This window comes from Schistocerca cancellata, chromosome 3 (genome assembly GCF_023864275.1).
Source record: "Schistocerca cancellata isolate TAMUIC-IGC-003103 chromosome 3, iqSchCanc2.1, whole genome shotgun sequence".
Lineage (NCBI taxonomy): Eukaryota > Metazoa > Arthropoda > Insecta > Orthoptera > Acrididae > Schistocerca > Schistocerca cancellata.
In genome coordinates, this window is record NC_064628.1 from 809,876,847 (window position 1) to 809,901,797 (window position 24,951).

The window sequence follows — 24,951 nt, forward strand, 5'->3', positions numbered from 1 at the left end:
TTTCTGACCTGTCTGTCCAGCCCCCCTTCCCCATTCTGCATACAGTGCACTTAGCTTTTCACCCTTATTAATTCATGCACAATATTTAGTAGTAGTCTGTGTCTTGCATGTTACCCTTTTCATAAATCTCTCCAGTCCTTTTCCTTCACCTCTCTTCCTCCCCCTTACACACACTCATGTTCAGAAAAAAAGGAGAACATCTTGAATGATTAGAGATAGGACGTTCATATTCACAGAACATGTACATTAGTATGTTCTGCAGAAATGATCAGCATTTGAGCCATTTCGGTCCATTGTTTCAAGGTCAACATCAATATCATGATGCAGTAAAATGTGCCTGTGGCTCTCGTTGTCACTACAGATCGAAAGTAATGGATCAGTGTAACTTGAGGAGACATTGAGGATGCCTCACAGACATGTGCGAACCATACCATCATATCAGTGAGTTTGAAAGAGGGCATGTTATTGGCATGTGAGACAGTATCCATCTGAGAAATTGCTGGTCTTGTGGGATGAAGTGTTTTGACAGTGCAACATGTGTGTGCAGAATGGTTCACGGAGGGGCGTAGAACATGGCAAAATGGATCAGGTCGCACCACCCACACCAACCTCCGAGAAGATTGACACCTCATCCAAATGGCATTGCAGGAGAGATGTGCATCCTCCTCATGTCTAACACATCTTACACTATGAGGGGTGACATCCTGTTGCAATTTATTTTTGCACAGGTTACTTGCATGTCATCCATTTCTCTGCCTACCTTTGGCGAATGTGCATGAACATACTAGGTGGCAATAGTGTATGGAATGACATCACTGGGGACATGAGTGGCATCAGATAGTTGTTTTTGGATGAATCCAGTTTCTGTTTGTTTGAATAAGATGGCTGCATATTGGTTTGCTGCAGACGGAGAGCAGCATCACAGTGACTGTATTCGCACAAGACACACAGCAACAATTGAAGGCCTCATAGCATGGGGTGCTATTGGGTGCAACCACAAATCACAGTTAGTGCATGTCCAGGGCACTGTGACCAGTGTGACCTATGTGAATGACATCCTTTCTGCACAACACCCCAGGTGACATTTTGCAGAAAAATGATGCACAACCACGTGTTGCTGCACGAACATGCGCCTTATTGATGTCACATGATGTCAGCCTTTTGCCCTTGCCCACCAGATCACCAGACTTGTTGCCAATCAAAAATGTGTGGGGATATGGTGAAATGACAGATTCAGCACTGTGACCCAGTGCCAACTTTGAGAGGACGACAGTTCAATCCCACGTCCGGCCATCCTGATTTAGGTTTTCCATGATTTCCCTAAATCGCTCCAGGCAAATACCAGGATGATTCCTTTGAAAGGGCACAGCTGACTTCCTTCCCCGTCCTTCCCTAATCCGATTAGACCGATGACCTCGCTGTTTGGTCTCTTCCCTCAAACAACCCAACCCAACCAAGTGCCATCAACCTGTGTATGTGTGTGTTTTCTCCTTCTGCCGCTTGGTGAGTAGCTTCTTTTAATTATCCTAGTACATTTAAGAAGGAGATCATGGAGATTCCTTTTCCACATGATATAGCCTTTGTTAAAAATATTTTGAGATTTAATGTTAACTTTGTAGTTGTATATCATTTTTATCATTGTCTTCATAACTATAGCTTAACTCAGTTAAGTTTAGCACTACCAGCTATATTTCTGTGTGTTTGAGAGAAAGTTGTATGAAGGTAGAATTCATAAAAAGCAGGACACAGCAGAAATAACATCCACAAGCAAGACATGCAACACAAGAAGTCCTGTTACTCAATAAAGCTACCTGTGTACAATATTTTTCCAAGCTTTAAAAAGAGAGAACAGTTTTCACTTGTGGCTGTTACTGTTGATTTACTATTGAAACTGTCCATGGATTTTGTACGCAGCTTTGTGGTCTATTACAGATGAAGTAATGGTGGCTTCATGTCATATTGTTTCATTTATTTGTGTCTGCCTTAATCCTTTGGCATCACTGGAGACAAATATGACACACAGTCAGCTCAGGTGATTGAACAGGCAAACTAGTGTCACCAAGTGAAGCAATTGGATGACTAAAGAACATTTCTTGAAACTTAGTAAATACTGAAAAATGTGAAATGTGCAAATCATCTTCAAGCTCTTCCATCTTGGACCCCAAAAAGCTTTACAGCATGCTGAAATAGAGCAAAATTCTATTGGTACCATGATTTGTATGTTTTTTCCCCTTGAAAAAGCATTTCAGCAATGAAAACATTTTGTTCACTAACCAATTCATGATGTTAACCGAATGCAGTGATGACCCAGATAACCAAGACTCTCACCATTGTTCCCTTTCTACAGCTCAAGAAGTGATCATTCCAAATACTACATGAGATTTATTGTGATAACAGATGACCTTCAAGCACACACAAAATATTGGTGTTACATGATGTCAGTATTGATGTTGTGATGTAGATTAAAGTGGCATATGGGAGATTAGGGAATTAAAACTGTTAGGAGCTAGCTTTACGTACTTTGTATCTGTGTTATGCTGACAGATAAACATATTTTGTTTTGCTACATATACAGTGGAACCTTACATAGCGAGCATAATTTATTCTAGAATCCTACTCATAGAGCAAAACATTTTTTACGCAGAACAATTTGTCCCATATAAATTAATGTGAAATACGAATATATGTTCCATGCCATTTATTCAAAGAAAACTATACATACAGTATTATGTACTTTATTATTCGCAATACATAACTAATTCTTTTTTTACTAAGAAGCTATGTATAGTCAATTGTTTCTGCCGATGCTTCAATACCCCTGGCGAATATATGATGCAGCAACATCATCGAATAAATTTGTAGCGTGCATAGCCACTTTTATTGGGATGATGATTTTCAGTGTATGATGCAACTGATTACCATGCTTTCAGCATTTCTCTTTCTGTGCCAGAAGATTGCTACTTTGCTGTTACCACCACCACCTCCTCCTCCTCCTCCTCTGAACTCCTCTCCACAACTTCCTGCTGTGAAACACATTGCAACTCGTTAAGCTCTTTGCTGGTCATTTATTGGCTGTGATCTTCCATGAGCTCATCAATATCATTGTCATCCAGTTCTAGTTCTGTGCTCATGGCCAAAGACACAATCTCGCTGACTACTGGCTCCACAGGTACTGCTTCGAATGCCTGAGATTCACATTCGACAACAAACTCTGGCCAAAGCTTCTTCCAAGCAGAAGTGAGAGGTCACTTGGTAAGCCCTTCCTTGCCTTTTCGGTCATCTTGACAGAGGCTGTGATGTTGAAGTGATATTTCCAAAACTCCCAGAGAGTGAGATTGGCAGCTTCAGTCAACTCAAAGCAATTCACAAAGAGTGTTTTAGTGTAGATCTTCTTAATGTTAGAAATAATCTGCTGGTTCATAAGCTGGAGTAACGGAGTGGTCTTGGTAGACAGAAATTGGATCTCGATGAATTGAAATTCTTGAAGGAAGTGGTCTTGTAAGTCTGGTGAATGGGCAGGAGTGTTGTCGATAACAAGCAAGACATGGAGCAGCAAATTCATCTCAAGCAAGGACCAGACACTTCACTGACCCAATTCCAAAAAAGATCATGTGTCACTAAAGTGTTGTTGTTGGACCTCCACATCACATTCTGGGCCTTACACTTCTTGAAGGCTCATGGAGTTTTTGAATTGTAAATAGGCAGGGTTTTATTTTCAGATTGCCAGAATAGCAGTGTGAGACAGTCTTTCATTGGCTTGTGACTGGGCAATGCATTCTCCTGTGCTGTTACAAATGTATGATTTGGCATCGTTTTCCAGAATAGGCCCATCTCATCACATTTAAAAACCTGTTGCAGCAGATAACCCTCAGGGTCTACAAGTATCTTGAAGTTAATGATGAAGTTCTCTACCGCCTTGTGCCGTGCTTCACAACACTGTGGATGCCGGTTCTTCTCTTAAACTTTTAAAACCACCCACGGCTTCCCTTAAACACTTCTTCGACTGCTCATGATCCTGGCATTTTCTTAACAAGGTCGGCAAAAATCATCCTTTCCATCTCGCAAATGATGCTCTCGTTAATAGTGTCACCTTGCTATTGCTTTTCATTTACCTGTATAAGGAGCAACCTTTCAACTTCATACAGAATACGAAACCATTGTTACGATACTCTTGTCACCCCTTTGAAGCATCTATCTCCTTAATCTTGTCCTTGTTCTTCATAATAGTGCACATAGTTGATGTAGACCTATTGTACGTGTGTGCTAAATCAGCAATACTTGCACAGTGTTCACATTTTTCAATGATTTTACGTTTCATTTCTAAGGCCATTTTCTTTCCCTTATGGTCGTCTTCTTGCAGCTTTACCTTTGGGAACATTTCTATAAAGTTTATTAAAATTTGCACACAAAAAAACCACTGTGTGAACACAAGTTTGTAAAAATGTATGATTACAAGCTGCCCTAAGATGATAGCAGAAAGAGTACTGAAATGTAGCATGCACTAAGACATTGTTCGTATGCCCCTGCTGACAATGAAAGGTGTTCATGTTGTGGAACATTTCCCGTGCTGCGCATGAATGACTGGTGACATCACACTAAATCGTTGTCATTCTCTATGTGAAATATCACTCATTAAGCAAGTCATTTTTTTACAATTTGTTTTGCTCGTTATGTGAATTGCGCATTATTGGAGGTGCCCGTTAAGGGAAGTTTCAATGTGGCAAAACAAAAGTATAGAAATAGTGGGTAACAGGGTGATTAACAATGAAGGATTCTATTTGTTGTTGACCTGAACTGTGTATGTTAAAAACTTGCTTTGACTGTTATTCTAGAGTTGCTGATTTACCTGATGATGTTCTGTGAAGGTTGTTGCAACCTGTGCCACTGATGCAGTACCACTAGTTGAATCTCTGGGTGCAGATGTGGTCATTGATTACACTAATCCAGATGCAGAGATGCTTATCCGAAAAGCAGGAAAGTAAGGACATTTTATGACTTATTTTGAATTAGCTACATTTGTATCTAAATGTAATTTTACTTAAGCAGCTATAATTCTGAAACAGGAAATTACTTGTGCATTACAAATTATTATATCAATTGGTGATAAATTTTCTTGATGATTTTTTGTTGAAGACAGCAATTCAGGAAGTATTCATTCTATCATTCATAAAAACATTTTCGTATGTGATATGTGACTACTTGTTTTTGTTTAGATTGATATCTTTCGTGTCATATTTCAGAATTTGAGATTCGTTTATCTGAGGTCAAAACACGTGCACACGCGCGCGCGCGCGTGTGTGTGTGTGTGTGTGTGTGTGTGTGTGTGCGCGCGGGGAGGTGGGGGAGAGAAGGAGGAGAGAGAGAGAGAGAGAGAGAGAGAGAGAGAGAGAGAGAGAGAGAGAATGAATGAATGAATGAATTTTGTAAACTGTCCTGTTCATTAGATAAGATAATGTGAGTAAGTGTACGATACAACACTGGGTCTCAATTTTTATATGGTTTATCCAAGCATGTCATTTTTGTATAATTATTGGTATGAGGACAGTCAAAAGAATTTCATAAGGTAGCATTAACAATAATTAAATTCTCAAAATAATGATCAGACCTCAAACATACCTTATACAGACATCATTTATCCCAATGTGATTTCACATGTTCTGTCCCCCAAAGGTTATGTTACAGAAGTGAAAATTATACAATGCTATTGTGCAATGGGTTGTGCACAACAGCTTGTTGAGCCCCCCACTCCTCACACACTGCTCTCTCCCTCTCCACAAGGAGAATCTCAAGACTCTTCTATTGACAAGAATTCAGTCACATTATAGTAAGATTTAAAAGTGGTGCAAAGACTGCAGATTGTTTTAAATGTTCTGAAATGTAAAATTGCGCACTCCACAAAATGCAAAAGTGTAGTGTTCTTTGACTACAATGTCTATTAGTCATAATTGGAATCGATCAACTTGTACAGGATAGGCAAAATGTAACTGACGCCAAAAATACTTACAACAAGACTGATATGAGACTACCCTTATTAATGAATGTCACAGAAGAGTCTAGTAGCAGCTATTGTTGATGTCAAGGCAGTGCCATGCTCTATTAACCAAATGTAAGACACATGTAACAACTCTGCCTGAGGCATGGGTAAAAATCACTGGGAGAGAGATCAGGCAGTTGAGGTGGCCAGGAGGTTGTGCTGTCTCTTCTGACTGTCCTCTCCTCACTTCCTGTTTTAAATTGCTGTGCGAACAGTTCCTTATGCACTTGTGACAAGGTTTTCAAGGCAGTTTGTACTGTTGCACTGTCTTCCTGATAAGTATATACACAATTATCATTAATGGTTTGGTGAAAGAACTATGTCGTTATGCAGACTCCAGAGAAATCACACCAAACACCAGTCTTGAGATTGTGCAACAGTTCTTCAAAACACTGATAGAAATTTTTTGATGCATAATGATGCATGTTTTGAGAGTTCACGTGCTCTGGCAGGCTGAACCAGGCTTAATAAAAAAAAAAAAAAAAAAAAAAAAAAAAAAAAAAAAAAAAATCGAGTCCTATTTCCACTTCATCCAGAAACGAGTAGCAGAACTCTACCTGTGAAAGTTCACCTGGCCACTTTTAACTCATTCACTTCAGTAAATTTGTACTGATGCAAATGCAAATCCTTTTTGATTATGTTTCAAATGGACAATCACTTAATTCCCATCTGGACAGATAAAGAGCGTTGAGATTTTGTCGTTCATCCCAGTCTTTCCTTCACTTGGGCATTGTTTTTTGGTGTTCAGGTAGTTACAGTTTTTATTAGATGCAGAGCCCATTTTGCATCATTTTGCCACTAAATTTTGTATTGCAGTCATAGCTGGAGGTTTTGCCAAACCATTTCCAGTTTTAAACTGTTGCACAAAAAGATTCACGTAAGTTTTCCATTAATACAGGGAGATCCGGGAAAAAATTGGGAATTTTTTCATCCGGGAGAAAACTGGGAAAAACCCAGGAATTTTTCGTTGTTTTAGTTTTCAGTTAAATTTTTGTAATTGTGACTGGTAAGAACTGATATTCTAACAAGAATATTACTGTATTCCACTAGTGTAGAATAATAGTGCAGCCTTAAAACATGAATGAGAGGAAAACAGAAAATAAAACTTAAATTGCAAAGGAAATGTGCCATATAAAATAACACAGTGCACATACAAGCGTCTGCCAACAGCAAAATGTGTCAAAGGCTTCAGGAAGACTATGCAATGCTTCATAATAACAAATTGTCTCCAGTGAGCGACGTCACAACTGTTTACATTAGATTCATTTAAGCAGTTACGAGCGGGCTCATGCACACGCACAGTTGAGTCACATATGAGTAATACCTTCTCCCGCTTCTGGCTACAGAAGTGTGGCTGTTGGCTGTGTAAGCAGCAACCAGCCACATGGTGTACCTGGAAAAATTTTACTGGTGTGCCCAAGATACCAGATTCACGCGTGCACAGCAGGCACAGATCTCGTGGGGAGGGGAGGGGGGGGCCACAAACCGGGCTGTCTTGAACCGGGGGTGGGGGGGGGCAATTTTGAGGGAGGGGGCAATTTCATATTCTTGAGGAATAAAACCTTGTTTCACAAAGCACTTAGCATCCAGTGCGCGTCGGGCTATCAATTATTCATACAATTTTGAAACACACCCCTGCTGTTTTTGGACATTTTTGAACACAGTGTAAGTTGATTTTGGATTGAATTATAACTTGATTTTTAAATGCATGTGTAGTGTACCTGATGTCTCTGCCAGGGGACTCCTCATCACATCTAGAAATGAACTTTTCTGCAGACAAAATGGGACGGGGCTATACGAGCTGAGGGGAATAAAGCTAAACCGGTGAATGCCAACTGCTGCTTGTTGATGTGGTTGATTCAGTTTGCAAATGTTCAGCATTGTTATAAATACTAGCAAAATCCATAGATTTAGACTACCAGAGTGGAGATAAACAACTAACAGGAATAACAGGTAAGAAAGATTATGTATTATCTTCTTGGTGTATCCAAGAAAGTGAAATTCTGACAGAAAATTTTTGGCCACATTGCTACACTAGACAGGGCCAGTTGTAGTCCCTGGCTAGCAGCTGCTTAAGTTCCATTCTGGGAGTAGCGCAGAAAATGCACTGTACGAACACGTAATAACGCTTAACCAGAGAATAATCACTGGATAACTAAACCGATGATTGTGGCTGGGTTAGTAAAGTTAACTGGAGAATGAGTTTTGACAGTTGTGGGAATAGTTACAGAATTAGTGATGACAAGATTGTTTGTAAGAATGAGGAAGGAGAAGAAATGGGGACATCACACAAATTATGGAAGAATATGACGATTCCAAATTTATACAAAAATTTCATGCTACTACTTTTCGGTCTCATGCATGAGAAACTGGAGCATATGAATGAAATGTAAAACTATTTCCTAACATAAAGCTTTTTGATTGCAGTAGGCCAAATAGATATTTCGTATTGGTACTTTGTGAGTTATATTGTCGTACTATAAAAATGATCATTATTGCCAAAACAGTCTCACTTATTTGGTGTATGTTACAATTGCTGCAATATTAGAAAGGCCTATTTTGTTTTATCCAGCACACAGTGACAAAATAAACATAATCAGATTGAGAGACCACTCCAGTCTTGGGTACTATTTGTATCAACAGCTTTTTCAGTATTAGATGATGACATTTCGATTTTTCATGCAGAAAAGTGTTAGACGAACTATGATGAGGTAACAGTTCTTTCACAGAAAGGAAAGTATGCCATGTAAAGCTATAGCAAGACCAGAGAGAAAAATCGCTATGATCTAAGGACTGAAGAAATGTGTACTATCTTGCCTGTCTCTTGTGTTTACTGGTTTTAGGTATCCTATATTTAATTTTATGTCATACAGAAGAGCAAATTATTAGCTAATAGGCAATAAAGAGTCCAGATTTTATGAAGAGTTCTTGTTCTCCCGGTTACAAATAATCCCATCCAGTATTAATTGCGATTTATTATTATTATTATTATTATTATTATTATTATTATTATTATTATTCTTTCTCTTCTCAGACATTATGTCTGGTCAAAAATGGAAAGTGACGCGGACCTTGATCGAGCGTGACTTCCTATTAACTGTACGGTATATGTTACATTGCATTTAGCAACTTTCAGGTTATTGAACACGTATAAATAATTACGGATTTCTGTAGTTGTATATATAAGTTTGGATGTAGCTGTATTGCGTTGATGTACTGGTGGATATTGTGTGGTATGACTCCTGTAGTTGATAGTATAATTGGTATAATGTCAACTTTATCCCGATGCCACATGTCCTTGACTTCCTCAGCCAGTTGGATGTATTTTTCAATTTTTTCTCCTGTTTTCTTCTGTATATTTGTTGTATTGGGTATGGATATTTCGATTAGTTGTGTTAATTTCTTCTTTTTATCGGTGAGTAAGATGTCAGGTTTGTTATGTGGTGTTGTTTTATCTGTTATAATGGTTCTGTTCCAGTATAATTTGTATTCATCATTCTCCAGTACATTTTGTGGTGCATACTTGTATGTGGGAACGTGTTGTTTTATTAGTATATGTTTTATGGCAAGTTGTTGATGTATTATTTTTGCTACACTGTCATGTCTTCTGGGGTATTCTGTATTTGCTAGTATTGTACATCCACTTGTGATGTGATCTACTGTTTCTATTTGTTGTTTGCAAAGTCTGCATTTATCTGTTATGGTATTGGGATCTTTAATAATATGCTTGTTGTAATATCTGGTGTTTATTGTTTGATCCTGTATTGCAATCATGAATCCTTCCGTCTCACTGTATATATTGCCTTTTCTTAGCCATGTGTTGGATGCGTCCCGATCGAAGTGTGGCTGTGTTAGATGATACGGGTGCTTGCCATGTAGTGTTTTATTTTTCCAATTTACTTTCTTCGTATCTGTTGACATTATGTGATCTAAAGGGTTGTAGAAGTGGTTATGAAATTGCAGTGGTGTAGCTGATGCATTTATATGAGTGATTGCTTTGTGTATTTTGCTAGTTTCTGCTCGTTCTAGAAAGAATTTTCTTAAATTGTCTACCTGTCCATAATGTAGGTTTTTTATGTCGATGAATCCCCTTCCTCCTTCCTTTCTGCTTAATGTGAATCTTTCTGTTGCTGAATGTATGTGATGTATTCTATATTTGTGGCATTGTGAACGTGTAAGTGTATTGAGTGCTTCTAGGTCTGTGTTACTCCATTTCACTACTCCAAATGAGTAAGTCAATATTGGTATAGCATAAGTATTTATAGCTTTTGTCTTGTTTCTTGCTGTCAATTCTGTTTTCAGTATTTTTGTTAGTCTTTGTCTATATTTTTCTTTTAGTTCTTCTTTAATATTCGTATTATCTATTCCTATTTTTTGTCTGTATCCTAGATATTTATAGGCATCTGTTTTTTCCATCGCTTCTATGGAGTCACTGTGGTTATTCAATATGTAATCTTCTTGTTTAGTGTTTTTTCCCTTGACTATGCTACTTTTCTTACATTTGTCTGTTCCAAAAGCCATATTTATATCATTGCTGAATACTTCTGTTATCTTTAGTAATTGGTTGAGTTGTTGATTGGTTGCTGCCAGTAGTTTTAGATCATCCATGTAGAGCAAATGTGTGATTTTGTGTGGGTATGTTCCAGTAATATTATATCCATAATTTGTATTATTTAGCATGTTGGATAGTGGGTTCAGAGCAAGGCAGAACCAGAAAGGACTTAATGAGTCTCCTTGGTATATTCCACGCTTAATCTGTATTGGCTGTGATGTGATATTATCTGAATTTGTTTGGATATTAAGTGTGGTTTTCCAGTTTTTCATTACTATGTTTAGGAACTGTATCAATTTAGGATCTACTTTGTATATTTCCAATATCTGTAGTAACCATGAGTGGGGTACACCATCAAAAGCTTTTTTGGTAATCAACATATGCGTAGTGTAGCGACCTTTGTTAAGTTTTAGCTTGATGCTTGATATGTCACCTCTGTATCTATTATCAGTTGCTCTTTACATCCTCGTGCTCCTTTGCAGCAGCCTTTTTCTTCTTCATTTATAATTTTGTTCTGTGTTGTATGTGTCATTAATTTCTGTGTAATGACTGAAGTTAATATTTTGTATATTGTTGGTAGGCATGTTATGGGGCGATATTTAGCTGGGTTTGCTGTGTCTGCTTGATCTTTAGGTTTCAGATAGGTTATTCCATGTGTAAGTGCATCAGGGAATGTGTATGGGTCTTCAATGTAACTGTTAAATAATTTAGTTAGATGTAAATGTGTTGAGGTGAACTTCTTTAGCCAGAAATTTGCTATTTTATCATTTCCAGGGTCTTTCCAATTGTGAGTAGAATTAATTGCTCGGGTGACTTCATGTTGCAAAATTATCACTTCAGGCATTTGTGGTATCATCTTGTATGTATCTGTTTCTGCTTGTATCCACCATGCATGCCTGTTATGTTGTACCGGGTTTGACCATATGTTACTCCAGAAGTGTTCCATGTCTATTACGTTTGGTGGATTGTGTTGTGACTCGCCGATTATTCAAAGTGCTGCCGCGCAATTACGCACGTCCTCTACGTGCGGCGCTGTCTGCCAGCCACGCAGCAGCTGCGCCACCTAAGCGGCCAGCCGAGCAGCGGCTGCTAGACTGAGACTCAGTGTTTAATCGAACGCCGACTTGTACACAGGTCAACTTACTCAGTGACTTATGTGTTGTTGTCCGAAATATGTGTTAAATTTGAAGATATAAAACTTGGCGACGAGGTAGTGGATTTTTCCTTTTCACCGTTGACTCACAGGGTTCCATGGCTACTGTCGAGCAGGTCTTGCAAAATCTCCTTGAACAGCAAACGCTTCTAACGACGGCGATTCGTGATCAGCAAACGCTTCTAACAGCGGCGATTCGCGATTTCGTCGCGGCATCAAATGCGGGGCGTTTCTCGTCGTTGGCTGTACCTCCTTTTCCACCTTATGACGAGACAGCGGAAGACTGGTCTGATTATGAAAAACGTCTTCGACAGCACTTCTTGGCATTTCATGTCACGGACGAACAACCATGTAAGTCTCTGTTCCTTTCCTGGATTTCACCTCAAATGTATCGGTTGTTGTCGCAATTGGCTCCTTTGAAGGATCCTGCGTCTTTGTCCTTTGCTGAAATGTGCTCCCTTCTGTTTGTCTATTTTCAAAAGCTAACGCATGTGGTAGCCTCTCGTGTTGCCTTTTATCGTTGTCAAAAACAACCAAATCAATCCTATCGCGCTTGGGCTGCTGAACTTCATGGCCTCAGTCGAAAGTGTCAACGTTCACAAAGAATCGTATGCCGATTCCATGGTACGGGATGCCATTATCCGGTCGGCGCCCGACAAAGAAGTTCGGCAACGTACCCTTCAGTTGGCGAATCCGACTCTAGATGAAGTTCTCTCCATTGCGCAGTCTTTTGAAATTTCTCGCGCCGCTGGGGCGCAAATAGAGGCGTGGGGTGACGTCGGGGAAATACAACCTCTGTGCGCTGTTGACGACGCGTGCGGCGCGTCCCCGCCAGCCGACGTGGCCGCAGTACGCTCCCACGCGCAGCCTCGGCCTAGCCGTAAACAACCCACTAAGAAACTGCAGCAAAATCCCCGGCAACTTCCTTCATGTCCGCGGTGTTTTACGAAACATTCACGCGAGGATTGTCCCCAACGTTGGGCTGTGTGTCACAATTGCAAAAAGAAAGGTCATGTGTCTTCTGTTTGTAAATCCGACCGCATACATGATGTTCATGAACATGACGCTGATTCTGGTCTGTGTTGTCTGTCCATTGCACTTCTTCCCTTTCAGGGAAGTTATTCCTCACTGTCCAAATCCTTGGTCGAGATGTTCGCATGCAAGTGGATACCGGTTCTGCTGCCACTATAATTAATTCTCAGACGTATCTTCAGCTGGGTTCTCCACTCCTGTCCCCTGTCACTCGGCAATTACGGACGTACAATAAACAGAAGATTTCTCTCTTGGGACAGTTTAATGCTGAAGTATCTTACAAATCCGTCGTTCGCACTGTTCCCATATTTGTGGTCGACCAGAGCACCGCAGAAAATCTTTTTGGTTTCGGTGCCTTTCGCGTTTTTGGGTTCTCCATAGATGACTCTGTCAATATTGTCTCTGACGCTATTCCTTATGCTCAACTGGATTCCTTGTCGACGACATTTTCGTCCCTTTTTTCTCCTGGGTTAGGCCGTGCAAACGACTTTGAAGCTCATATCACGCTCAAACCCACTGCGCGGCCTAAGTTTTTTCGGGCTCGGCCCATTCCTGTGGCCCTTCGTGATCGGGTAAAACAGGAGTTGGATCGTCTCACTACTTCAGGGGTCTTGCTTCCTGTCACTTCCAGTGAGTGGTCCTCTCCTGTCGTCGTAGTTGCTAAGCCCAATGGTGATATTCGTCTCTGTGGTGATTTCAAAGCCACTGTAAATGCTCAATGCCTCATCGACACTTACCCTATGCCCCGCCCTGAAGAACTGTTCACTAAACTCGCTGGAGGACAGTATTTTTCTAAAATTGATCTGTCGGAAGCTTATCATCAACTTCCTCTCGACGCTGCTTCCCGGCAGTTTCTGGTCCTTAACACGCCTTTCGGCCTCTATCAATACCAACGCTTGCCATTCGGGGTTGCTAGCGCCCCTGCTCTCTTTCAGCGATTCTTGGAACAATTATTGCTTCCTGTCCCGGGGTGTATCAATTACATGGACGACATTGTTGTCACTGGCTCCACCACTGAAGAACATCTTCAAAATCTCCACACACTTTTTAATGTCTTACAGACTGCCGGTCTTAAGTGTAATCCTCAGAAATCACAATTTTTTCAGGCATATATCACGTACTTGGGGTTTCAACTCTCTCGGGATGGTATTCGTCCGCTTCAACACACTGTTGCTGCGATCGATGCCCTTCCTCGCCCTACATCTGTTAAGGAACTGCAGGCTTTCTTGGGGAAAATAGCATACTATCACAAGTTTTTACCGTCTGCGGCGTCGGTGGCTCAGCCGTTGCATCGCCTGTTGCATAAAAACATGCCTTTTCACTGGTCCACGTCATGTGACGCGGCTTTCCGGAAATTAAAGACTATGCTGAAACAGGCCCCGTGCCTGGCTACTTATCGACCTGGCCAACATCTTGTTCTTGCCACAGACGCCTCTCAATACGGGGTCGGTGCAGTCCTTGCGCACCGTTTTTCTGACGGTTCGGAACAACCCATCGCTTATGCCTCCAAAACGCTCACGGATGGCCAACAAAAGTATTCTCAAATTGAGAAAGCAGCTTTGGCCATCATTTATGCTCTTCATAAGTTTGGTGTTTTTCTCTATGGCTCAAAATTTCATCTTGTTACGGATCACAAACCGCTTGTTTCCTTGTTTTATCCATCAACATCACTTCCCGACAAGGCTGCACACCGCCTCCAGCGTTGGGCTCTTTACTTGTCCCGTTTCAATTATGAGATTCATTTCCGGCCAACGGCTCAACATGCGAATGCTGATGCTTTGTCTCGCCTTCCCATGGGTCCTGATCAGGCATTTGATAGGGACGAACTTTTGTGTTTCCACCTGGATGTTGCCGAGCAACGGGTTGTGGACGGGTTCCCCATCACTGGGGACAGGCTGGCGGCTGTTACGGGTTCTGACCCTACCCTCTCCCGGGTTTTACGCTGTATTTAGAAGGGTTGGCCAGATCGCCCGTCCGCTAAGACTTCTGATCCGTTGCGGAACTACTACACTTTGCGCTACCGCCTCACGGCTAGGGATGGTGTTATCCTCCTCTCCACTGACAATGCTTCGCCGCGTGTTGTGGTACCTGCGTCTTTGCGTGCTTCGGTCTTGCGCCTCCTTCACCAGGGGCACTGGGGTGTGTCTCGCACAAAATCTCTGGCACGCCGTCATGTGTACTGGCCTGGCATCGACTCTGACATCGCACACATGGTCGCTGAGTGGGGTACACTATCAAAGGCTTTTTGGTAATCAATGTATGCGTAGTGTAGGGACCTTTGTTTAGTTTTAGCTTGATATGTCACCTCTGTATCTATTATCAGTTGCTCTTTACATCCTCGTGCTCTTTTGCAGCAGCCTTTTTGTTCTTCATTTATAATTTTGTTCTGTGTTGTATGTGTCATTAATTTCTGTGTGATGACTGAAGTTAATATTTTGTATATTGTTGGTAGGCATGTTATGGGGCGATATTTAGCTGGGTTTGCTGTGTCTGCTTGATATTTAGGTTTCAGATAGGTTATTCCATGTGCAAGTGTATCAGGGAATGTGTATGGGTCTGCAATGTAACTGTTAAATAATTTAGTTAGATGTGAATGTGTTGAGGTGAACTTCTTTAGCCAGTAATTTGCTATTTTATCATTTCCAGGGGCTTTCCAATTGTGTGTAGAATTAATTGCTCGGGTGACTTCATGTTGCAAAATTATCACTTCAGGCATTTGTGGTATCATCTTGTATGTGTCTGTTTCTGCTTGTATCCACCGTGCATGCCTGTTATGTTGTACCGGGTTTGACCATATGCTGCTCCAGAAGTGTTCCATGTCTGTTATGTTTGGTGGATTGTCTATTTTAATGTGTGTGTTATCCATTGTTTGGTAAAATCTCTTTTGGTTTGTGTTGAATGTTTGGTTTTGTTTCCTTCTATTTTCACTTTTTTTGTATCTTCTAAGTCGTTTGGCCAATGCTTGCAATTTCTGCTTTTTTTCATCTAATTGCTCTATTGCTTCTTGTTGTGAGATTTTACCTAACCTTTTTCGTTTTTTGTCTGATATTTCATTTCTTATAAATTGTGTTAGCTGTCCGATGTCTTTTCTCAGTTTTTCTATTCTGATCTGTAACCTGTGTTGCCATGCTGGTTTTGTGGGTTTCTTCTGTGTGTTGGTTTGTTCTGATCTCTGCCTAGTGTGTATATTTAGTGTAGTGAGTGCTCCTATATAAACCAGTAGTTGTAACTCTTCCATAGTTGTGTTTTCATTTATTTTGTTGTGTATGATTGTGTTGATAGTTTTTATTGTTGTTTCGACTTGTGGGTTATTTGGCGGTCTATGCAAGAATGGTCTAATGTCTGTATTTGTGTCTTTGTATTCTATATATGTCAGCTGAAATTTCTCTTCTATATCTAACACATGTGTCTCTTCGTGTTCTATTTGTGCTTGTTCTGGTGGCTGTCTTAAGATTTCGTTTTCCTCTGACTGTTTAATTGATGCGTGTTGGTCTTTGTTTGTTTGCTCTGGGATGTTTGAGTCCATTACTGTGTTTTCTTCCTCTTCTGATTGCACATTATTTTGTTCCAGTATTTGTTGTACTTGTTGTTTGATGTTTTCTAATTCTGACTGGGGTATCCTGTTATTTTTTATTATTACACGGATCTGATCAGCTAGTCGTTGTTCTGTTAAAAATTTTAATTCCGGGTATCTGGTAATAAATGTTGTGTATACTTGTGATCTGTATCCAGTTGTGTTGGTTCCTAGGTTTGTTGCTTGGTAATAACAGAACATGAGGTGTCGATTAACTTCATCTGACCATCTCATCCTCTGTCTTTGTTTTCCTTCTAGGGTGGTTGCAGGAAGCATATCCTGCAAAACACCTCTATTCGGATTTAAATCCTTTTCCAGTTGGCTAGCAGTGTCGTTACCATTGTGGGCGGGCATAGGGTTCAAGCGTCGTCCCCGACCATGACGGCACTTGTCCGAGGCTTCTTTAGTTCTGTCCTGAACCAAGTAATCACACTAAAAGGGGGGTTAGCCCTATTAGTGGTTTGTTCTTTTCGTCGCCTTTTACGACTGGCAGAACATACCGGAGGCCTATTCTTTTCCCGGGCCTCCACGGGGTTTATTATTATTATTATTATTATTATTATTATTATTATTTGTAAAAGGGGCAAGATGTCCAACCAGCCGTATGGGTGGAAGAGAGGCACTACAGGACATTAATTTCCACTGTCTTGAAGTAGTTAGATGGCATTCATTACAAAATACACACGTTTGAGTTCCACAGATCGAAATACAGTGATGTGCTATATAAGAATGTTGTTTGAAGAGGCGTGGAACTGCACCTCAGCACACTTAAGACCAAATAACATGCCATACATTTCCTCGAAGATATATATTTTATGTATCAGACCTTTTTTTTTTTTTGTGGCTAGTCTGAGTTATAGTGGGGGGGGGGAGGGGGGAGGTAGTCTCCACGTGACTTTTTCTGTTTCCTCTTCGTTTACTGCTCTCATGTCAAATGATAACAAGACGGATTTCTGTGGCTGGGAGCTATCAAGTGAATTAAAATACATCCACATAATTATGGAAGGCTAAAAATATGTTACTAGTTTCAGATTTTATTTTATTTCCACGTGACTTTTTCTGTTTCCTCTTCGTTTACTGCTCTCATGTCAAATGATAACAAGACGGATTTCTGTGGCTGGGAGCTATCAAGTGAATTAAAATACATCCACATAATTATGGAAGGCTAAAAATATGTTACTAGTTTCAGATTTTATTTTATTTCCACCTTTCTAACAGTCCAGCATTAATTGCCTTGCAGAACAATAAAGTTATTTTTGTTGGTTTGTTAAAGAAATTTGGCTTTTATTAAGCTTTGCTGCTGAGGCAGTAAATTTATTTGAAATGAAGTGTTTAATTCCACACTATTGGCTAGTTTCAACTGTTCGCTGCATTTCAAGTGCACGTTTTCATCTTCTAGAATGTATGGCATTATACCATAATAAAGAACCAAACATGAGATACAGTACTGGTGAAAATTTACATCCCGAAAACCACACCGAAAAGTTTGACATCAGGTCGAGGACTGATGTCATTGGGAATCTGGACATACGAATGTGCAATTTAAGCCGAACTATGCATTTTAGTATGGTTCACGAAATTCTGACGCTCTTGGAATGTCCTCTGATGTCTTGTTTCTTTTATGACAGGATCTTTTAATGTTTTACACGTATGGGCTTCCTATGTCACAGTAGTTGCGCAAGCGTGGTGATGCGTCTTATCTGGCACTCTCTGGCAACTGCTGAAATGAATCTAACAGATCGCGGGAAAATATTGCGAATTGTGGTTTGAAAAGCATTATTTTCAAACTAAATTTCATTTAAGCAAAATGGACTACGTGCAAGAATGTACGATGAATTTCTTAAATCGCAGAGCGTTTGCTCTCATTTAAAAATCAACTATTTGATGATGAGCCATTTAGTATAATTTCGAGCCCAGAAGATAAAGAGATTTATGTCGCTATTAAAAATTTTACTGGCGTGTGATGTATCTTCAAGTGTAACATGCGCTAAACAGATCAAGATCATATGTGAAAGCGTAGCTTCTCTTGTAGCTTATTAATCTTCGAGACAAATAATATATGTGAAACCTTTGCTTTTCTTGTAGCAACACTATGTATAGTAACTTGAAGCTTTAACTTTTCCTGTTGGTGGAATTCGAATTTATACTTTCGTAATACGAAAATATGCAGCGTACATGTTGCTGCACATAGGCCCAAAGGGGGATACTGCATGTTTACAAAAAATGTCAGCATGAATGCTCACAGTTTTGTTAGTGCCATGTCATGGAGGTGCTGGAAAAACTGAAATGGCAGAAACCTGAAAATAGCAAGCTATCCTGTGAAAGGCTACTTACAAAGTTTCAAGAACCTTCTTTAAGTGAGGAATCCAGGAATACAAACACAATCCCACATATCGCTCCCATATAGATCACAAAAACAAAATTAGACTAGACACAATGCATGCAGAGGTGTTTAAGCAATCACGATTCATATGTTCCATATGTGAAGGGAATGGAAGCAAACCCTAATAAATGTACAATAGCCAAGCACTTCATAATGATTTGTAGTGTTTAGGTATATGTAGTGTTACATGTCACAGTTCCTTAAAAATGTGGTTCTCATATAAAACACAGTAGCTCAATTGAACTTACACATTTTCACATTTTTATTCCTGTGACCTAAAATTTGTGGTGATTTTACAGATATGATATTATACTTGATGCTGCTGGACTTGGTGCTGATGCTGGACCAGGATATGCTGATTGCCTCAAGAACTTAAGCCTTTCAAAGTACATTACATTGAGATCTCCTTTGTTGAAGAATGTAGATGAGTTTGGAATTGTTGGCGGAATGCTGAAGAACATTGCAGAACTTGTTGCTCCAAATGTAAGAACAGGGCTTTCTAATCCTACAAGTTCAGTCCGATGGGGCTTTTTCATCCCATCAACAGACGCCATCACAGAAATTGGCACATTAGTAGGGACTGGAAAGGTAAAGTGTTTGTTATATCACACCACAAAGCATGTGAATGGTCATGAATGCTTACTAAGTTTCAGTTGGTATTTGTTATTTCCAGCAAACTTGATTTAAAGTGAAATACATTTATTGCACACAAGTAAATGTTATAAATGAAACATATTGCAAGTTTTTCAGTGCATTTTGTGATGTGAACTTTTATGTTTTCCTGTTGTATGGCGATTTGATGATTTTGGACTGCTCTAGAGTACATTCCACCAGGTAGCTTTCACTAGATTTTACAAAATTTCCCCAAGTTCAGTAAGTGTTGGCTTGCCAAATTTTGTAAAATATGAATTACAATACCCTGCAAAATATACTCTGATAATTGTAACAAGTCAGCTTGCTAAGATTTCACAGTATCTATATGATTCAACCTCCTTGAATACTCAAAAGCAGTTGAAAATGTTTTACAGATCTTTTTTTCACAGATACAAACTGTTTTACAGATCTCACAATGGAAAGTACTGGGTGGAATATAAATAACAGGAGAAGGAAAGATAACCACACCCCATACAGTTGAGACCTTGAGTGTCCAGTAATTATAAACAAAATTGCTAATCTTGCTTAGTTTTTAGAAATGTCGTCCAGAGCTAACCAGTGTCACACACATGAGCATTCAAGCTTGTGTTTGTGTGTGTGTGTGTGTGTGTGTGGGGGGGGGGGGCGGGGTTGCATGCATGCATGTTTCTTTTTGTATTTGTTATCTCTGTAAAAGTATGTTGCCGAAAAGTTCAGCAATATTTGCAGTCTGTTTGTATGTCCACTGGCCACTCAATACAACATCTGTTCAGGGAACAGTTACATTCACCACTATTGTTTGTTTTATAATACCTTATCTTTGTGTAATAATTGAAGTTTGTAACATATAAAGTAATTGTGAAGAATTATTACTGCATTCATTGTAAATGAATGTATTCTGTATTTGTTGTAGAGTCACAGTTTGTGTGTGAGTTGTATTGTTATCCTGTTACAGATAATTCCACTGGTGGAGAAAGTTTATCCTTTTGAGGAAGTACCTGCTGCCTTTGATAGAATGAAAACTGGTCATCTGAGGGGGAAAATAGTGGTTGATATGGATTCCACGAAACAGCAGAGTGAGCAAGCAGTTAAAAGTGGAGAGTAATTATTTGTGTTAGTTTATATTACTTCGAGTTTCCATAGGCACATATGTCTGAATACCTTTCTGCAAATAACAAGAAGACTGGTTGAACAGCAGATGAAATATTTTTAGTTTAAATTGGCATTTACCATTACAGGAATCACTTAAAACTGATACCTGCTTATTTTTATTCAACTTTAATTTTGCTTGACAATTGTAGCCCTTGTTCTGAATGTTACGTAATGCTACAATTTCTCTGAAATTATCACCCTGGATGAAAAAGGGATGGTTAAAGAACTTTTCTCAAAAACTATCTGTTTGTACAGAGTTGAGAGTATGAACTTGTTTCTCATATGTATTTATGAGCTTTCAGTGGTAACACTGACTTCAAATAGTGTGGTGATTGCACTCTAAAACAGTGTCCCGTTTATTTGTGGGTGTAAATTATTCCTTCTAAAGTGCTTTTACACTGTCATATTCATTTAAACAAATTTATATTAAAAATGCAATTTTTTGTTGTTAACTGTATGGAAATGGATAAAAATAAACATCACATTGTCTTGTCAATCAGAAGATTTACAGTACAATTCTCACACTAAAACCGTGTATGTAACTGATTTTGTGTATCTAATTATGTCTGACAATATATAGTTTGTAAACATTTTTTCACTATTTTATCCTAACTTCCTCAGTAAATATAACACATCAAAAATATATTTCTTTATCACAGAGAATAAGGGAACTTGCTGTGCCTGATTGTAGCATGTTCTTTGCATTACACTCTTTCAGTAGATCATTTGTTCTCTACAGTAACCACTAGTGTTGTGTGTGCACCGCTTCATAGTTCACATGTGAAGTTTGCGCTTGATTCAGCCACTAGAGGCCACCGAGCCTGCTAATACCACAGCTGTCGCGTGCACAACCTGCTAGCTGCATCCCCTGTTGGAACTAAGTACTGTATAGACTGGAGCACAAGGCTGTGCCATCCCCTTGTGCATCAGTCATGGTATTGTACCTTGCCTTGTACGAGTGTGTTTAGCTGAGCAATAAATTAAAGTGTTCTTGGGTTTAGAATGTTTTCTTTCTTCTTATTCTCAGTAGGTGCCAGCATTTGCTTAAAGAAAGCTCTTTATCACAGTGTCAGCACTTCTTTGAAAAATAAAGATAATTTCTGCTTGTTTTTAGTAATTTTGGACTAGAATGTGTTCAGAATTTGCTGTAATATACTAATATACTCAACACTGTTGACTAAGTCGTGGTTTATTTCATCACTAAAGTACAGCAATATATTTTTTTGGTGTAGCACTGGGACAACATTCGGCAGCAACATACTTCGTGTACTTTCACATTCCAAGAGTATTGTTTTCATGATTTTTAGGTATTTGAATTGAGTTTTCTGAAAATTTCACATATTTCAGTTATTTTCTATCATAAACAGTATTCACTTTAAACATGTTCTAAAATTTTGGTGAATCGCATCAACTTTTTAAATTTACTATTTTAATCTTATTTTGCCCAGAACAATACATTTACCACCTACATAAACTTTTCATTCATAAAATCTTAGGGGGTTAAGCAATGCTTACTGAAATAATGACAGAAGTCAGCTACTGGGGAACAGGTTGAAGTTAGATATACTGTAGGAATTAGTGAAGTGCAGTGACAGGAAGAACACAACTTCCGATCTGGTGAATACATAATTATAATTACAATATCGAATAGGGGTAATGGAAGAATAATCTACTGATGAATTATTCTTGAGTCAGAAACATACAAATTTACAGTAGCCATACACATCAATAAATATGTACATATATATATCTAAAAACAAAGATGATGTAACTTACCAAACAAAAGCGTTGGTATGTTGATAGACACACAAACAGACACAAACACACACACAAAATTCAAGCTTTCGCAACCCACGGTTGCTTCATCAGGAAAGAGGGAAGGAGAGGGAAAGACGAAAAAAAAAAAAAAAAACCCACATCCTTTTGTCTTTCCCTCTCCTTCCCTCTTTCCTGATGATGCAGCCGTGGATTGCGAAAGCTTGAATTTTGTGTGTGTGATTGTGTTTGTTTGTGTGTCTATCAACATATCAACACTTTCGTTTGGTAAGTTACATCATCTTTGTTTTTAGATATATTTTTCCCACATGGAATGTTTCCACACACGAATTGTATTTATATTACATGTGCCCAGTACTTTGCAACCTCCAAGGTGCTTGGAGTGGCTTGCAGGAGATCAATCTTCGTGCAGGATGTAGGGCACGAAAGGTACTGGAGCATGTGGCTTGCGGTTTGTTCTTGTCCACAATCACAGGACGTATCTTCTGTTACGAAGCCCCATCTCTTTAGGTTGTCTCTGGATCGTCCAACTCCTGATCGTAATCTGTTTAAAGATTTCCACACCAGCCAGCTCTCATTGTGTCCAGGTGGTAGTTCTTCAGCTTCTGGCATCTGCAGGTGAGGCGTCAACTTCTTCCATAACTCCAGCCTTGCCTTCTCTGGTGAAATGGTGAGCTTCTCGGATGTTCTCAGGAAGCTCTTTCGCGATCTCAGCCGTTGCTGTGGTGGATTATGTCTGTGAATTGGATGGGCACTGTCCTGTTCCACTTTCAGTCTCTCCTTGTTGGCAGCCACTGTTCTGCATACCCATGGTGGTGCCATTCCAGCCAGGCAGTAGAGCTTATTGGTTGGGGTCATTATTGCAGCAAGATGGATCCAAAGCCAACACCAACCACAGTAGTATGAGTTTATATGCTTACTTCCTCCGCAGGTGCTGGGAACATTCAAAGAATGTATGATACTGGAATTTGATAGTCAGAAAAGGAAAAATTAGTAGAACATGGACAGAGAGAGATACATTAAAGAGGAAGCCATATGGTAGAATTTTGGACAGAGCATAATTCAATCACCATTAACAATTGGTTTACGAATCATGTAAGAAGGCTGTATAGATGGAAGAGATCTGGATACACTGGAAGGTTTCAGTTGGATTATCTTATAATGCTAAGAAAGAAATCATGAAACCAAGTTATAAACTGTAAGACATTTCCAGTGGCAGATGTGGACTCTGATCATAATTTATTGGTTATGATGCAAGAAAATGCAAAAAGATACAAAATTAAGGATAACTTGAAGGAACAAGAGATATTTGAGAGTTTCAAAGGGAGCTTTAGGCAACATTTGGCTGAAATGGGGGAAAGGAATAAATAGAAGACAAATGGGTAGCTTTGTGTGATGAAATGGTAAATGTAGCAGAGGATTAAATAGGTAGAAGTACAAGGCCCAATAGAAATCCTTGATAATGTTGGAGATATTGAATTTAATTGACAAATTGAAAATATATAAAGATGCAGAAATGAAGTAGGTGAAAGGGAAATCAGATCAACAGAAAAGCAAAATGGGTAGCAAAGTGGCTTCGAAGATAAATGCAAGGCTGTAAAATGATGCACAATGAGGGGAAAAATTAGACAGACCTTTGGAAAAAAGAGTAGTAGCCGTATGACTATCAAGAGCTCAGATGGCAAGCCAGTACTAAGAGAACAAAGGAAAACTGGAAGATGGAAAGAATAGAAGGGCTACACAAAGAAAATAAACATGAAAGCAATATTGCAGAAAGGTAAGAGAAAGAAAATGCAGACATGACTGAAAATATGATACTGCCAGAAGAATTTGACAGAACACTGAAATATGTAAGTTGAAACAAGACTCCTGGAGTATATGATATTCCCTCAGTACTACTGATATCCTTTGTACCATGTATCATGGTTGAGGAACAGAGAAATGGATTGTTCATGACTGAGAGTGGTTGGGCTGAAACACATATTTTTATTTTTTTTTATTTTTTCCAATATGAACTTCATTAGCAAGTCTTGTAACCTGATGCCAATTTGGAATCGCTGACATCCTCAGAGTGAACTAAGCACCAGATGTGAGAGTCTGCTCATTTCGAGCAGTGGCAGCACATGCCATGTAACTGTGGAAAGTACAAGACTAATGGAAAGTGGAAGCTCTGGAAGAGAGATCTGTATGAGCAAAGTGATCTGACTTCAACTAACACCATTGGCTGACAAAGTTAATCATATCCCATAGAAAATTCTAAACTTGAATCAAAACTGCACTTACTAATGATCTGAAATTTTCTGGCCTCAGTAAAATATTAAACACACACTATAATTAAGAACAATGTTGACAACAAAATAGTTACATAAATAACAGACCCTCCGATGTACCCTGTTAGTGCTAAAATTCACTGCACATTATTAGACTGTGGTGGCAACACTAAGATAAACCTAAGCTGTTTAAGCTAGCATGCTCACTGTTAACTTGATATCACAACTATGCCAGTAGGCATTTATCACAAGATAATACTTGACTATCAGGTGATAACCCTCTTTTGGTAATCAGCACTAGCCGTAGGTCAATATAAGTTTTCAGTTTTTAGCTAGGACTTAACTCATTTATGACTAAACAGGCACTAGTCTGATGATAACTAACATTATAA

The 24,951-nt window shown here is 39.3% G+C and overlaps 1 protein-coding gene across 1 annotated transcript in view; it reads left to right on the forward strand.

Moving 5' to 3' along the window:
• Positions 1-21,516, forward strand: part of LOC126175875 (reticulon-4-interacting protein 1 homolog, mitochondrial) — a 96,288-nt gene extending 74,772 nt beyond the window's left edge. The window contains exons 4-6 of the mRNA XM_049922910.1: positions 4,866-4,978; positions 19,028-19,316; positions 20,317-21,516. Coding sequence (XP_049778867.1) covers positions 4,866-4,978; positions 19,028-19,316; positions 20,317-20,466 — 552 coding nt within the window. The 3' untranslated portion in view covers positions 20,467-21,516. The remainder of the gene's footprint in view (positions 1-4,865; positions 4,979-19,027; positions 19,317-20,316) is intronic.
• Positions 21,517-24,951: the final 3,435 nt, after the last annotated feature.